The sequence below is a fragment of the Styela clava genome, chromosome 6 (assembly GCF_964204865.1).
Source record: "Styela clava chromosome 6, kaStyClav1.hap1.2, whole genome shotgun sequence".
NCBI classification, from domain to species: domain Eukaryota; kingdom Metazoa; phylum Chordata; class Ascidiacea; order Stolidobranchia; family Styelidae; genus Styela; species Styela clava.
The window spans coordinates 18,628,158-18,644,758 of record NC_135255.1 but is presented as its reverse complement, the minus strand read 5'-3'; the positions used below and the strand labels follow the sequence as shown (position 1 = coordinate 18,644,758).

Sequence of the window (16,601 nt, the reverse complement as noted above, 5' to 3'; positions counted from 1 at the left end):
AGAAAAATTTAAAAAGTCAGAAACTGAGAACTCTTGAAGAAGAACTAATTGTGTGTTTGTCATTCATTGTCATAATAAAAGACTTGTTACCACCGAAGCATGCACAGATATTACATTAAAAAGCCATCACCGTTTCTATCTAATGTAACCTTTTCTCTTTGTTTTTTTTGTTGTGTTCTTTCCTTAATGAGACAGGAATTGAGCTAATTACTCGAAAATTGTACATTTACCTCAGATAAATCTGAAAATTTCATTTGGTTTAATGCAAGAATGAAAAATTAGAATGAAGAAGCTTGAAATTCACTGCCATATAGGATATTTCACTTTTTATCAACTTGTCTACTCCATGTGCTCATTAACACTTATTTTTATACATAGTTCTGTTACATCGTGCCCTGCATCGTGTTGGATTTAAAATATGTGATAAAGAGATAAGAATCATACTACAGCTCTTCATCGTATCATTATTATTGACTTTATTGATAATCTTTTTTATTGATTCATCGCAGATAACTTTGGGTTCATTTGGTATCTTGAAAAAAATATTTTCTAAAAATGCTGGCTGTATCTTCAATCCCTCTATTATACCAATGCTTGTGTAATAGTGCATACTCTACTATTTCAGATTCTATTTAGAATTTTGCAGTTACTTAGCCTTCAGGTCTTACTGACTATTTTAACATTAATCAAACATGGAAGTAGAACGAACAATCCCGATGGATAAGAATGCCCATGATGCTGAGTTATTGGAGAATTTGAACAGGTATATAGTTTTATATTGTGTATCAAATATTTAATTAGGTTAAATAAAATATTTAAATATGGAAAATTCATTCTGTCATGGGAGTCCTAGGTTTGGCACAACTCGAACTTCTACGAGGATTTAAAAAATGCTCCGATTCCTTTTTAGCAAAAAATTTGAATCTAGCTCACAATTCTCAGAAAATCAGTTTTGACCATGAGACTTTGGCTTGTTCCGGTATTCTGTGAAAAATTGGAAATTTCTCTTTGTAATAGGAGACCTAGGTTTGGAAAATTTGAACTAGACTTTACCCTCAAGCATTTATCGTCTAAACACGACCAATATTGCTCAAAAAAACATTTATTGATACTTGATTTTTTTCGGTTTGAGGTTCATTGGGACATTTTACAATTAAAATAATTCAATTTTTTTTTCATTCAAGCTTTATCTTTCACTGTCATAACTTTGTATGTACATTTACGTCACTTCACATGCCATAATCACACCGACAAGTAGATACTAGATGTTCAAATAACATTGTAACATTTTCACGTCATGATGAAAATAATTCTTTGAAACTTCCATATCCTACAATTAAATGGTTCCATTTCCTCATTTTTGAAAATATGTTTATAATGTTGGATAATCTACATTAGTCCTCACTGAATTTTCACTAATTTCCCTAGTTCTCATAATCATGAAAGTGGACTGGTAAGACTTAATCTCATCTATCTTCTCTACGCTGTTAGATATTTTTTTTCAGAATGAGGGAGAACAAAATGTTCTGTGATTTTCTCATAAAAGTTGGATCTGAAGAAATTCCAGTTCATAAAAATGTAGTTTCAGCTGGATCTGATTATTTCAAGGCAATGCTGTCTCATGATGTGAGTATATGTATTAGCCTGGGTTAGCCAACAGTGATGACAAAAACGATTTAAATATTTGAATAGATTTTAAATTTGGGATTAAGAGCAGCATGACTGGTGGTTTAAACCGTAGACTTAGCTGTGTCGGTGTCACAGATCTTGGTTTTAAATCACCAAATCAAATAGACGAAACTCCTAACATATCGTGAAATATCAGTGACTGCTTGTATAGGCCTTGTTTGAGGCAATAGTTATAAAAAAGTGGCGTACAAACTACAAAAGATTAAATACAGCAAATTTCTGATATCAAATCAATTTTAAATATTTTATTTACAAAATTGTTATATTGAGCATATGGCAATGAAGCCCACACTGGTTCATTCAACTTTGTTCAAGTGCAGACAATAGTTGAGTATTTTCAACCACGCTTTTAGTGTATGAAATAGGGGGGAAAATGGATTTGGATCCATAAACTACATAGTTGACCACAAACTTTTTATTAAAACCGAAGATGTATTTCAATATGCAGTGAGTGGTATCTGCCGTGTTCTACAGTGTGGAATTTTTTCCCACTTCTCCAATCTAGTATAAATATGAGACTGATAAATCAAATTTGCTATCAAGTTCGGCATTTTCCATTTGGATTTTAGTGGGCTAGGATAGGATAATATTTATATATTCATCCCGGGAGAGAGGGAAGCCTATAAGACGGCTTAATCACAGTCTCTCGTCCGGATCCCAGTCCATGTAGGATTAGTTCGCCAGTTATTTGTTTTCGGAAGCATGGGCTTGATAGTGGAGTAAGTCGTAACTGACCAGGGGTTACGTGAACCACCCTATTGCAACGAGGAGTCTAGCAATCTTTTCGCAAACAATTATTTCCGCACAGTTTCGAACCAGCAAACCCACGCAGGGTAACCAGAGGTGCGGTGGCGAGCGTATTCCTAACCTACTAACCCTTAGTAGGATTCGCCACATCGCTGAGCCAGTTTGTTCTCTATCATATCAGAACCAGGATAATATTCAAACCCTCATCAACTCAATTCTAAACATTAACTAAATTTTCAGTTTGGATCCATACCTGGTTCTAAATTTTTCGTTAAGGTCAATTTGTTTACCTTCTCAGACGAAAGAAAGCCAGGCAGGCATCGTCGACATAAAGGAATCAAATCCAGTTTGTGTTAAAAAGTGCATTGATTTTATTTACACTGGGAATGGATCTGTAGCTGATGGGAACCGTGAGGAGTTAATGCTCGTTGCTCATATGATGCAATTGCAAAGTTAGAAAATATTTTATTTTTTATTGTAAATTTGGATCAGATGGTTATAGTGCATCTCATAACACATTTGTACTCCTTTTCTAGTTGTCATATGGAAGCTGTAAATGTGTGAACCATGGGTGTGCAATCTTTAATATAGAAGGGCCAGATCCAAATAACTGGGTGAAAACGTGGGCAATCCTTTTATTTGACATAGACTTTCTGGTAGTAAAATACACAACAATTTTGGTTATTGACCTAATGACATGCGTTGTTTACTTCGCACAAGCTAGCTTTTAGGCATTGTAACATCATAGCCACAGATGATAAATTGGAGGCTTTGCACTGCAAATGAATTGGAATTACTCGCACATACCAGATTCAACAGAATTTAAAAACTCTTTTCTCGGACCGCACGCCATTCAAACTTGGCACTTCTTCGCAGGTCACTCAACTTTTTTTGTGGGCCAGAGCTTACACACCTATGGTGTAATCCATTCCATGTATATAAAACAAACTGACAAGGTAGTCGATAAATGATATAAATGAGGAACAAAGGTTTGTAATATGACTGAGTTTTCCTTTACTCTGGAAACTGACAGAGTATAACAATAATTTCATAAAATATATTTTTCCTCGCTCCTTGATATAAAAATTACAAATGAAACTGACCATATCTAAGACTTGCGAAAGCGCTGTCCAGGTGACCATTTCCCAATGATATCCCATATATTTTATTAGTTTTAGGTTCGGCGTTCATCATGCTTAGTAATATGCTCGCCATTGCACCTCTGATTACCCTGGGTTCACAGGTTCGAATTCTGTGAGAGATAACTATGTGAAGATGGTTTGCTGGTTCACATAACCGCTGGTCATCAAGTCCATGAATTTGAGACAAATAACTGACTAACTAATCCCATACCCAACATAGAATGGTAAACAAACGAGAGGCCGCGGTTTCGCCATATAGTCAATCGGTCCTTCTCCACCACGGTAAATATGTATTTCTTATCCTAATACCATTATCGCAATTATATCACAGGGCTTTGTGATGGAATTGCTGTTTTTCTTGCCAATGACTTGGGATCTGGATCATTTGTTTCAACGCAAAGAATTGCCAGCATGTTCAACTGTGTAAATTTGAAAGAGCATTGCAATGCATTTGCTCTGGAAAACTTTTGCTCAGTTGTACTTTCTGAAGATTTCAAGCTCCTTGAAGACGATTACTTTCGCTTTCTAATGAAAGCTGAGAATGTGAAGGTGGGTTAGAATAATTATAATTGCTTTTGGTGATTTGAATATGAGAAAAGCAAATTTCTCTATTTACAAGTTCAGACAACTTGCAAATATATTAAATTCAGTGGTATATATTGTGACAGCCAATTTATGATTTTTTATCATGGCAGACGCTTATCATTATCATTAAAAATATTTCTGCAGAATTACACTTTCTCATTCAAAGATGTAACATTTCATCACTTGATGTTTAGTTATTATGAAACATTTGATAACCTGCTCACAACTTGCATTGAATATATTTTTATAAGGAAGGATACAATTTCATTGCCAGCATTTTGATTTTATTTTAAAAATTATAACAATTGTTGCTCACATATCTGAACTTACATGCCTGGACTAATTGTTACTAAAATTACAACTTTATAGCTTTATTTAACTATTGCAGAAAATATTTTTTCCAGGCCTCCACTCCTGACAAATGCAAAGCATTGATCGCATGGATTCAGCATGAACCGGACAACCGTGCCAAATGTTTTGAAGAAATTTTCAAAACGTTTGATTTCTCAAATTTATCGTTTGAATACATGACATATCTTGTGGAAAAAGAGGCAAGTCCGATTGTAAAATAATTTTCATATCATCATTGGGAACAAGGCTCTGTACAAATATCCCAAAATTCTCGTCGACTAGTGTGTGTGGGCATGTTTGAATAACTAATGATTTCAGAATCGAGGGCAGCTTTATTCCCTGCATTATTAAACCTGCATAACTAAATCGAGCCAGCGCAGAGAGTACAATAAATTATTATAATAGTGGTGTGCTTCCATTCCACATGCTCACATCGGAGAGTAAGTCTGGGCATTTTCTAGACGAGAAATGTGATAGAATTAAGAGTAAAAACATATTCCAAAAGTCCCGTGGATAGATGGATTTACAAAAAAATCAGCGACCTTGACCTTTTCAAGACAGAAAAAAAAGATGGCAGCGTTTCAAATTTCCCTCCAAACCAATTCGGATAATTCCGTATTTGATCCGAATATTCGATTTAAAATGCCCGGCACTACATGTGGGTTTAAAGATTTTGGCTCATGATAGCACATCTGACTTGTGGAACTGTACGCAATGCAGTGTATTACTGAACAGTTCTTTTTTTAATCATTATAAAATAAAATGTACAATATTTTCTATGTGAAACAATTTTAATGAATATTTTTTGTTTTCAAGCCTCTGGTCTCCAATTCTCTGCCTTGTGTGAAGTTGCTATTTGCTACAGTTACTGGCAAGGGCGGAAATGTCCAGGCTAAAAAGCATTCTGTCAAGACAGGTAACTCTAATTCAATTAATGAATCTTGAAAAGTAAATTGGTGGTTGTTGCATCATACTGAACTCTACAGATATCATCAAGTTTTGTTTCCATTAAACAAATTTAAAAACTTTTAAAAAACTAAACAAAGACAGCTTTGTAAGTTAATTTCAAATACAAGGAAGTAAGATATTTTCCATTTATGCTTCATCTAATATGTTTAGTATTTAATTTCGTTTTCTTCTGAGATGAAATGGAGCAGGTCACTATACTCATATCTGCTGTAATGAAACCTCTTTCAATCACACTGACAGATGAGCCAAAATGAAATAAACCTTGCAGATGTATAAAATTTGTTAAACATTTACATTTATTTATTCGTACTAATATTCATTTCATCAGGTCCCAGCAGCAACGAAAACAATGGTAAGTCAAATTTTTGTAATTTTCTTAATTTGTAATTAATTTTCTTAATTTTAATTTGTAAAGTACTATTATATGTTTAACTAATTTTTGACATTTTAGTTATTGCCGTGTTTGATCGAACGTCGAAATCAATTCAATGCTTCAGTCCTGAGAGGAAAACCTGGACAAAAATGCGGGTCTGTTATTTCTCATGTTCAATAACAACTACAACACCCAGTGAATGCGGAATGGTCCTATTGCAATATATTTTTTTATTTTATATATTTTATAAGTAATTTTTAAAATAGAACTTTTTGAACAAGGCCTAATCATCATTTTTTCTTTAAAAAGAGGTTGTATGTACTAGTTGTATGTATCAGTTTCCTAATCATGAAAATATGAACAGCTTAAGTTGCCCGAATAAATTCAGTATTTGTGTATATTCTATCAACAATACTTGAAATTGACCTGTCATTCTTTGTTGTTCTTTGCAGGAAATCACTGCTGAAATTATGGAAAAACATGTTCTTGCTGTTGTACTTGGAAACGATATCTATGTGCTTGGGTATGATGGAAGAAATTATCGTTTACTAAACTATGCCGATACATCAGCAACTTGGGAAATATTAGCGGATCGTGCTAATGTAGGAAGAACGCGAGCCGTCGTATTGGATGGTAAGTTTGGGGAAGATGTATTTGTAATATATCCTCTTTTTTGTTGTATTATTCAATTAGGCTGAGAAATTAAAATATTTTTCTCATTAGGAAAGAAGTACGATTTATGTTGATTTCATTTCCAATTTTTTCTTATTTCAATCAGTGCCAACTAGAAGTACCTATATAACGCGTCGACAATGTTTTTGATTCTACTATTTTACAATATTTTGCAATTATTATCGTATATTGTAGGCGTGGCGGTGAGGTTCATCGTGCTAAGCGTTAAGTGTATCAAATCTCACGCACCTCGAATCTCACGCGGGGATGGTCATGTGCGAGAGGATCGCTGGACTCCTCGTCGCCGTAGGGTGGTTCACGTAACCGCTAGTCAGTTACGGCTTCCTCCACCATCAAGTCCATGCTCCCGAAAACAAATAACTAACTAATCCCATACCCGACATGAAATGGTAACCGGATGAGAGTCGACTTTCCTCTCCCCGGGAAAAATGTAAATCCTATATTTCGGGATAGTCTGGGTGGCCACGGCAATAAATCTATAAGAAAATTGTATAGTTGAACAAAATTAAAATTATTGTAATCACAATATTTAATACCTGTGTAGAGTGATAATTGTGTCAGAGGAGGGGGATTTTACTTGTCGTTTCCGATGGACTAAATTACACTCGCGCTTGACGATAAACAGTCAGAATTGTATGTGTGCTGTTAATAATGACTTCGATTCTACTGTATGATTTGAAACTGGCCGCCTAGTTGCTCCCATTTCTGTACTTGTCAAGTAACACCGAGGTATAAATAAATGCTTATTAACTCTTCTTTTCTGAAACCAAGAAATTCACAATTTCTTTTATATCACACATGCCTTACCACTGCTTTACAATGATAAAATTATTAAAGACTAATTCTTATGTACCTTTGTGTGGGGGTTTTTACAATGTATTCGCAATAATTCTAAAATATTTTATTAAAACGTATTTAAAATAGTCAAGAATTCGGTTATAGTCTCTGCTCATAAGGTTTGGATACCAGGATGGTAAAATAAATAAATGTTTAGCCTACTTAACCGATCAAACTGATACAGTGAGGTACATGTGCAAGGTTTGGTGCCAATATAATGTCGTATTCTGTATTTTACACATTCAAAATCCATTAATATTCGATACATTTCTTCATAATTACTATGTAATAATAAAAATGTCAATACGAAAATTGCCAAATTATTTGAGCGTTTGGCTAATAAATAGCTAAAAACAGGTCAGAATCCTATTCATGTTTCAACACGCATGGGTGGGGATGTGCATGACTGATAGTTCACTATTTCTTTCAAGCAAAAAATAATTTAAACGTCAGTATTCCAACTTATTTTTTGAAACATTCTGGATCATATCAAAAAGGTAAATATATTGGTCTTCATTTAGCCGATACCGATACAATACAGATAAAGAAAAATTGGCCGATAATACTGATACAGATATTGCTGATACCGATACCAATACATTGGTACACCTCTATCCTAGAGCAGGGGTCGACAACGTACGGTCCGTGGGCAGTATCACGATGCTTCACTGAAATTTAGCGACAAAATGAAAGCTGCAAATTTCAACAATAATTTAATTTTATAAGCTACGCTCAAGAAACAGAATATTGGGTACTCCCGTAGTATGCGAACCAAGATGGCGGACACTGGAAGATAGTATGTGTACCAGGTTAGGGTTAGGTCATAATTTCAGGTATAAATACTACGGGAGTCACTTGGCTAGTCCTCAAGAACTAAAATACGAAAAATTTTGCCAATTTGTGGCCATTCCGCAAACGTGTACCCGCCGATGCCGTGCTTAACGAACGCCAGTGGATGTGGTACTTAGCGAAAATGGGAAGTGTTTTATGTGAGACCTGATCGGGTAATACGGAAGTAACTCAGTGGCCTGCCAAGATTTGCAACCCTTAATTTTGCCAGCGAGCGACTAAAGGTTGCCGACCCCTGACTCAGAGCCTTCCATCATATAAATCGGGCTGCAACTGTAAACAACTGGCCAACAAAGGACTGTTTTATGCTTCTCATATAGCTTACTCTTCACAAATTTTCCAGGTTCAATTTATGCCTTTGATGATTCTTCTAATTCAAGCAAAGCTGTTGAAACGTATCGACCTTCAAACAACTCATGGGTTCATTTGATAGATAAACCAGTACCGGCTTGTTATTGTGCAGTTGTTGCTGCAGATGGTCCGATGCTAATCTCCGTATTTTTTTATTATCAGTAGTAAATCGATGTTGTTTTTATAAATTATGTTACACTATCTGCAGCTTTTGATTGTTTCCTCCATTGTATCTCCATTACTTGCTGTTCTCATAGACTATTTTCAACTCTTCGAAAAAAAGTTTTCCATGGGTCTCCGAGTCAGTAGTCTTCCATTTTGTTGCGTATCCATTTTGCAAGCTGCTGTCACCGCAATCCCGTGGTCGGTTGTATATACAGGGTGTCTCGTAAGTAAGTATACACTTTTAATTTTGATTTGCTCTTCAGGTACTCATCATAGTGCGTTCCTTAGAAAACATAGGATTACTTTCCTTAGAAAACATAGGATGGAGAAGTAGTAAAATTTAAGTAATGTTTGCATTTTTCGACAACCCACAGAATGACAAAGAGATTAACCCAAGAAATAGAGTGCAGAAATGTTGTTTGGCAAAAAGCATATGAATCGGTAAAGCAAACTCGGCGCCTCTTTAACAGATAATTTGGAATTAATTCGGTTATGAATGTTTTCATCAGAGCATCCGCTCGTTGGCCTTCCTGATCCTTGTGCATCAACTACAGATCAAGTTTTCATAAATTTACGATGAATTACATAAATTGTTCGTCGTGTAGGAGCCGAATTAATTCCAAATTGCCAAACAGCAATTTTGCTTCTCCTTTTTTAGGTTGATCTTCTTGTCCTTCTGTGGTTTGATGAAATATGCGAACAATACTTAAATTTTGCTACCCATCCATACTATGTTTCCTGAAGAAATGAAAGGTCTGTGATGCGTACCTAAAAAGCAAATTAAAATTGTTTACTTACTTTTGAGACACCCTGTATACCACTAAGTAGAATGACAGTATAGGATAGGATTTACATATTTTTTCCAGGGGGAGATGAAAGCCGATAACACGGCTTAATCATATGGCGAACCACGGCCTCTCGTCCGGTTACCATTGCATGTCGGGTATGGGATTGCTTAGTTATTTGTTTTCCGGAAGCGTGGACTTGGTGGCGGAGGAAGCTGTAATCGACCAGCGGTTACGTGAACCACCTTGCAGCGGCGAGGAGTCCAGCAATCCTTTTGCACATAACTAATCTGCATGGGGTTTCGAACCTGCGAACCCACGCAGGGTAATCAGAGATGCGGTGGCGAGCGTATTCCTAACGCTTAGCATGATGAGCCACACCGCCGCGCTAGAAGCGACAGAATTGCTAATGACACTTTCATGTAGAAATATTTAACTTTGCATCCCAGATACCTGTGTGTCATTACATAAGCAAGAAATGCACAAATCTTATACTTGTAATCATCTACACAGCATTGAATAATCTTTCTCTTGAGTTGTAAGCATCGTGATAACAATTATGCTCCTCACACCTATTTTAGCCTTTTCTTTAAGTGATATTAAAGTGTGTTGAGCCTATAGTTTACAATTCTGGTAAAGAAGTTGTTTTGTATTCAGGCTTCATTTACTGCATTGGCGGATATAACAGACATTCTATTTCTGATATTTTGAAACTTGATCCAGCAATCCCAAAGTGGTACACGTTGCCGAACATGCCTTCTGTGAGATGTTTTGCATCAGCTGTGCCGTTTGATCAAGCGATTTATGTCTTGGGTTTGTGATTCATATTAAAATTTTAAATTTAAAATAGATTTATACATTTCAAGCATGATCACTAACAGTGAACTTTTTGCATCTTCAGCAAACCTTTTATTTTATTTTAAACATTTTAAATTTACTTTTACCTTTTAAATTTATTTTATTGCTATTCAGTTGAAATGTAGATATTGCGATATTGCTTAAAATACGGGAGATATTTTCTAATAATATATACCGGTAGTCTATTCATCAATACGAACAAATCGGAATCAAAATAAAATCTATTTTCATGAAGACCTACTATGTTGCCGATCGTTAACATCAATGCTAATTTAAAAATTCAGTTTTTGTTGAGTTATTTTACAGGTCATCTATACAAGTTCAAATAATATTTAAAAAAAAAATCACGCCTGTGAAATTCATTTTTGTTCAGGAGGGACCCCATGGACAGGTACACTTGCTACAGTGATTTGTTTTGACATAAAGTCTGAAAACTGGACATCAGTTACTAATATGAATAATGCCAGACAACAGTTAGGATCATGCATTTTCAGAGACAAAATATATGTTATTGGCGGGTAAGATCAATTCCTGAATTCAATTTTATTACCTAAATATGAATTTGTTCTTGTATGCACTTATTTCTGGAGAAATGCTAAGCAGTTCATTCGTGGAAACTGTACTTTTAAAATGGAATGATGCATGTCTGGCTGTAGGTTTTATTGTATAGCGAAAAATACAAATTTGTTACAAAAGAGGTGGAGATTAGACAAAAAGATCGTGTGATGAAACCATACACCATTCTATTTCCTCAATTTTCTCCTAAAATTTTTGGTCTTTTCGTTCCAGTTAGGAAATAATTACCACAGGTTTAAATATTTGAAGAATAAAATTCATTGATCTCTGAGTATTTGAATCAGGGTTGCTCAAATTGAATTGAATATCTAAATACACGATAGCTCCAAAAACACAACCCAGATAATTTGGAACATATTTTAGAACGAACATAAATTCTTTTCAAAGTGTTCTGGATTGCTAAAACTTCTGGATAAAATCATACTCAAACATGAGTTTTAAATACATTTTACTTTTCGTAAAATTTATTTAAAAATTTATGGGTCTCTCTCCTGTTTTGGGCCACTCTCTACATTCACAATAAACCATATTTTTTTTAGCAAATTGTTCAAGAACATTTCAAACACTACACGACAACTTAAATACTTAACATTCCAAAATTAGACAAAACTGATTTTATTCAATAAGCCATGAAATATTTAAAACAGAATTACTGTATTTCTCTGTATAATGCGCACCCATAGATAAAAAGCACCAATGTTTTAGTACATATTTAACGAGAATTTTCCAAATTCCATGCATAATACGCATATCAAAATTCCGTCCTCTCTTGCCTTGTAGGTGTTTTTTCCGGACATTCCAGGCATTCTGTATGCTTGCCTTTTTTTAACTATATATATCTGGTAATATGTTTTATGTATTTGCCTGTAAAACATCTGCCAATCATGATGTGATGTTATTTGACAAACCCTTTTACAGCGGCTAAGCTCATATGAGAGAATATTTACGCTTAATTTTGTGCTCGGTAAACTACTGTTAATATCGCTCTTAGCTCTTTGTTGAATTTATCGCCTGATATGAGAGAAGCGATGGAACCTTCCAGCCGTGACGCATCGTGCGAATTCTATAAATAGCGTGGATTTCAAAATCGCCTGTCAGACGTCTGAAAATGTCGACTCAGCTCAGACAGGAAATACTCCTTTATAATGACTTAGCATGTATTTTCAGACATATATACTATCCCTGACCATCCCTGGCGCTGTGTTGTTTTGATAAATATGATTTTGACTGCTCCATAGTTGGCAGAAGTATGGAGATTTTTTGTAGGTAAAAAAAACGTAAAATTAATGGTAATTTTAACGCGTAAATGCGCGTATGGGATTGTTTACGCCGTTCTACGCGCATTTCCGTCGAAAAAATTTAATTTTTTTGCGTTGGGGGTGGTCTGTGCAGTAATAATAAGAGCTGTGACGTCATCAAAATCAGTAATTTTAGCCTTGAACTTGATACACCTGTAGATACAATTGTGAATTTCAGAGTAATAACCATTTATGCTATAATAGGCGTTTCGGTGATGTTGTGTTAGGAAAAACTTGACGAAAACGTTGAAAAAAAATTAATTAATTAGGAATTAATTATTAACCCTCTACTGTACACAGAATTTCTCAAAGTCTAATTTATTTTTAGAAATTTTTGAGATATTTTTGCAAAAAAATTTTTTTTTCGGAGTGTAATTTAAAGATATATTGCTGAATAGAACTCTAGCACACGCTTTTAAAAATCCATAATAGAAGTTTAGGGCTTAGTGGTTGACAAAAAAAATAACTTTAAAAAGACCATGTCAAATAAATTGGGTCAACAGCTGTAAGAGAGTTTTGAAGTATCTTTTAAAGTTATTCCCTCCCTTTTAAAAGCTGACAAGGCCCGATATCAGAACGTGTTTTCAGACGCCACACTTCAAAGAGAAGCCGTAGGTCACTCGTATGGTGATTTAACCGATGTACAGCTTGTTCTTATCACTTTTATTTCACCATTTTTTCTGCGCCTTCATCAACACTAAATTGTTGTTGAACTGGGTATGCTTCCACCGAATCAAGCATAATCTGATTCAAACAGACTTTGCCACATAAAATTAAAAACTTAAGATTAATAAATGTGACAAATATTAGCCAGTTTAAGCCTAAAATGAGAATTAATATATTTTGATATTTTCTAGACCAATGTATAATACGCACCCCTATATTTGTGAAACTAAGTGTGACCACGAAAGTGCGTATTATACGCGGAGAAATACGGTATCTAAAATTTTCTGCAATAATGACTTTGAAATACCTATGACCCCAGCAGTTTTTCTGCCAATTTCAATTCGGGATATATTCTATATTCTTTTGAAAGGATTCATAATAGTATAATATACGGTTTTGACGATTCTTAACTTAAAAACACGAGGCAAGTCATCTTACAGCAATTATTGATACTACTTTTATTTACTAGCCAGACATAAATATCTATAATTTGAACATCATGTAAATATCATTTCATCAATTATTTTTGTTAATAGGGTACGCAGTTCCGATACTATTGAGGAGTATGATCATGATACAAAGAAGTGGAAGCTTGTTGGGAGCCTATCGGGGAAAATTGTCAATCCAGAAGCTTCAGTTGCTTTATATTTACAGACTTAGCAATTTTTAATTTTCTGTGAAACTCATTTAAGCCAATCTTTTCACTTGGAATCATTTTCTGTATTTGTAGTGTTTTCACACATATATCATTTGAATATTTAATCTAAATAAAATATCTCTAATACTTCTTTTACTATTACTAATGGTTTCCATCTTTTCATGTCCCCCCTCTGCCTACTTTGGACTCTTCATTCCTTCCTAAGTCTACCTAAAAACTACTTTATTTGTTCAATCTGCAATGGATTTTTTGCTAGTGCGATGTGCAAGTCGCACTTCCGTTGTACAGTTGAAGAAGGTAGTGTATTGTGTGTTCATGAATTATTAAAAAGGATATTTGTAATACTACAGCAAATACAAAACAAAATTCTTCTCACAAAACGAAAAAAATTCTCCCTAGTTAGGAAGCATTGGTATAACCAATTGTTCCTTTGTACTTCACATTGGTATAACCAACTGATAACTTCTTGAAACTTAAAATATTTGATGATATCGAATCTTGTATTTCTCTAATTCTATTTCCCTAAGACTGTAACATACTTATTCAAATTGGTTTATACATGAATAATTGTGACGACAACGTATTATTTCAGTTCAGTTAATTTGCTATTTTTTTTATTATTATGTCAGATTATTGTTGCTTTTCAATTATTGATATTTTATTTTAAATAATTCTGTATTTCATGATTAAAGGTAGAATGGGATGACTGGTTTAGATAATTTTATATTCTATATTATCAATGTAATTATTTGATCATGTTCCATAAAACGGTGATTTTCAACCGGTGTTTCCTAAACTACTTTTGGTGTTCTGTGTTAAATTGTCGTTTCTCATTCTCTAGACAGGAATCAAGATACTTATTTATTACTCTCTTTTTTCAGAAAAATTGCAATTTTGATTTGGTTTCTCCGCAATCTATTTATACTGTCAAAAGTTTTAGGTGTAATAAAAAAAAGTTGAAAGTCACTGAAATGTGATATAAATGTGTATCACACTAAAGCTCTCTCATATTATTATATATCCACAGTATCTGCAGTTGCATTAATTATTTCAGCTGTGGCCATTTCAAATATTAAATTATTAAATGTTTTCTTAATTTTTACAATTCAGGTTATAAATTTATATATTTATAATTAAATCAAACATGATTAAAGGAAGTTATCAATCTTGTCGTTAAATTAACAAGCGATAACTGGGATATTATGGAACGAAAAATATTTTAGATAAAAGTGCTCATTCATTTGAGATGCTACAAAATTTATATAGGTATGTTTGTTTCGTTTTTAGAATTCCTTTCTAATATCTTTTGATAAGTTTTGTAAATGTTCATATCTATCAGAGATTTATTTTAATTGAGCCTTTTAAATAGGAAGAAACTGAAATATAAGCAAAAAATTTTACCTAACTTGTTCAGGTGTGTGCTGAAAATTTTTTCATGCGGCCATAAGTCACAACCAAATATGCCTTTTATATACCACATTTACCTAATACTATTAGCTCATTTATTGAATATATTTGTTTTGTTCTGAAATTATTAGTTTAACTCATCATAGAAACCGTTCCATCGTTCCAAACCGTTACAAGAAAGTGAAATATTTGTGCTAGCGTCATGCAAGATATCGTACTTTCACTCTAGTGACCCACAAGTCCACAAAAGTCCAGCATATTTTATAACTGTTTCATATAGTTTAACCTGCATAATTTCAAACAGGTATGATTCTAAAACCATCAAAGAATATGATAGCGAACAAAATGAATGGAACACCACTGATGACGGGATAACACTGTTTCAAGAACTGATATTACCATTGTGTTTGTCAACTTAGTTTATTACACATTCTTTACCTGGAAAGCAAACCATGTTCATTGTTGCATAAACCTTTGTATTAATCTTGTAGTATTTATCTCGAAGAAGGAAAAGCAGACACGAATATTGGTATTAAAAATCCAACCCCATCACCTTTTACTAACTTAGCTGCTTCTCTGTATGAGACTAGTTGATTTGTTCAGTTTGTTTTAATAGGGGTGCTAGACATAACTAACCAGCCATATTGTAAACCAATAATCCTGATCTGCAAAATAATCATCAAGTTTTATTTAACTATATTTGAGCGCAGTCTCTAATACTGTATATTATTTAACATATTATTCATTTCCAATATTGTTCTTACTCCGACTTTGTATAAAAATTGTAGTTTGAATATTACCGTATCTCATTTTTTATGGCTTTCAATTCCCATGTTACCTTTCAATTTCCAAGTTTTGTAGCCGACTTACTAATTTGACCAAATTGTTATTTATATAGCTTTGCCGAATTTATCACACACTTATGCTTGTTTCAGTTTTGAATAAAAGTAATGTAGACTCATTCCTTTTATGAAGGACTTTGTATGTGCTGATCGGTGCTCTTAAATTGACAAGTAACACACCATATTATGCTTTCAAACTCATCAATTTATTAGCAATCTGAATTTATAATTTACGGTAATGAAGATCAGTCCAAACCATATTATTAAGCAAGCTTAGCTAAGCTAAATAAATTTGATTCCGTTGTATATGGCAGCAGATGCTTGGTTACTTGACCAATGTTCATGGGAGCCACCCACGGCAACGATGAGTCTAGTAGTCTTCTTACATATAATTTTTCGTTTTCTATTTTACCATTCAACGTAATGAAGTGCTTTTTATATTTCAATCCCCCTATATACCAATGTTTGTGTAATGTGTATACTATTTTTTTTTCAAATTGTTTTCAAAATTTTACAGTTACTTAGCCTTTAGATTTCACTATTTCAACATTATTCAAACATGGAAGTGGAATGAACAATCCCGATGGATAAGAATGCTCATGATGCCTAGTTATTAGAGAACTTGAACAGGTTTATAGTGTTATATTGTGTTTCAAAGTTTTAATCAAGCCATTTGAGGCCAAGTCTACTATGAAAAGTTGACCCGAACATAGCGAAGCTACAGTTGCCACAGGGTAGTTGAAGAAAATATTATTTTCGA

The 16,601-nt window shown here is 33.9% G+C and overlaps 1 protein-coding gene across 2 annotated transcripts; it reads left to right on the top strand.

Moving 5' to 3' along the window:
* The first annotated feature begins 620 nt into the window (after window positions 1-620).
* LOC120331669 (kelch-like protein 12) lies at window positions 621-14,644 on the top strand. 2 transcript variants are annotated; one of them, XM_078113605.1, is made up of 13 exons: window positions 621-763; window positions 1,506-1,626; window positions 2,735-2,888; window positions 3,910-4,127; window positions 4,568-4,714; window positions 5,331-5,430; window positions 5,812-5,835; window positions 5,935-6,011; window positions 6,309-6,489; window positions 8,579-8,713; window positions 10,194-10,349; window positions 10,768-10,912; window positions 13,471-14,644. In XM_078113605.1, the coding sequence occupies exons 1-13, from the start codon at window positions 693-695 to the stop codon at window positions 13,592-13,594; spliced, it is 1,653 nt and encodes a 550-aa protein (XP_077969731.1). In that variant the 5' UTR covers window positions 621-692; the 3' UTR covers window positions 13,595-14,644. The 2 variants fall into 2 exon arrangements, with proteins under 2 accessions (XP_077969731.1, XP_077969732.1); XM_078113606.1 differs by lacking the exon at window positions 8,579-8,713.
* Window positions 14,645-16,601: the final 1,957 nt, after the last annotated feature.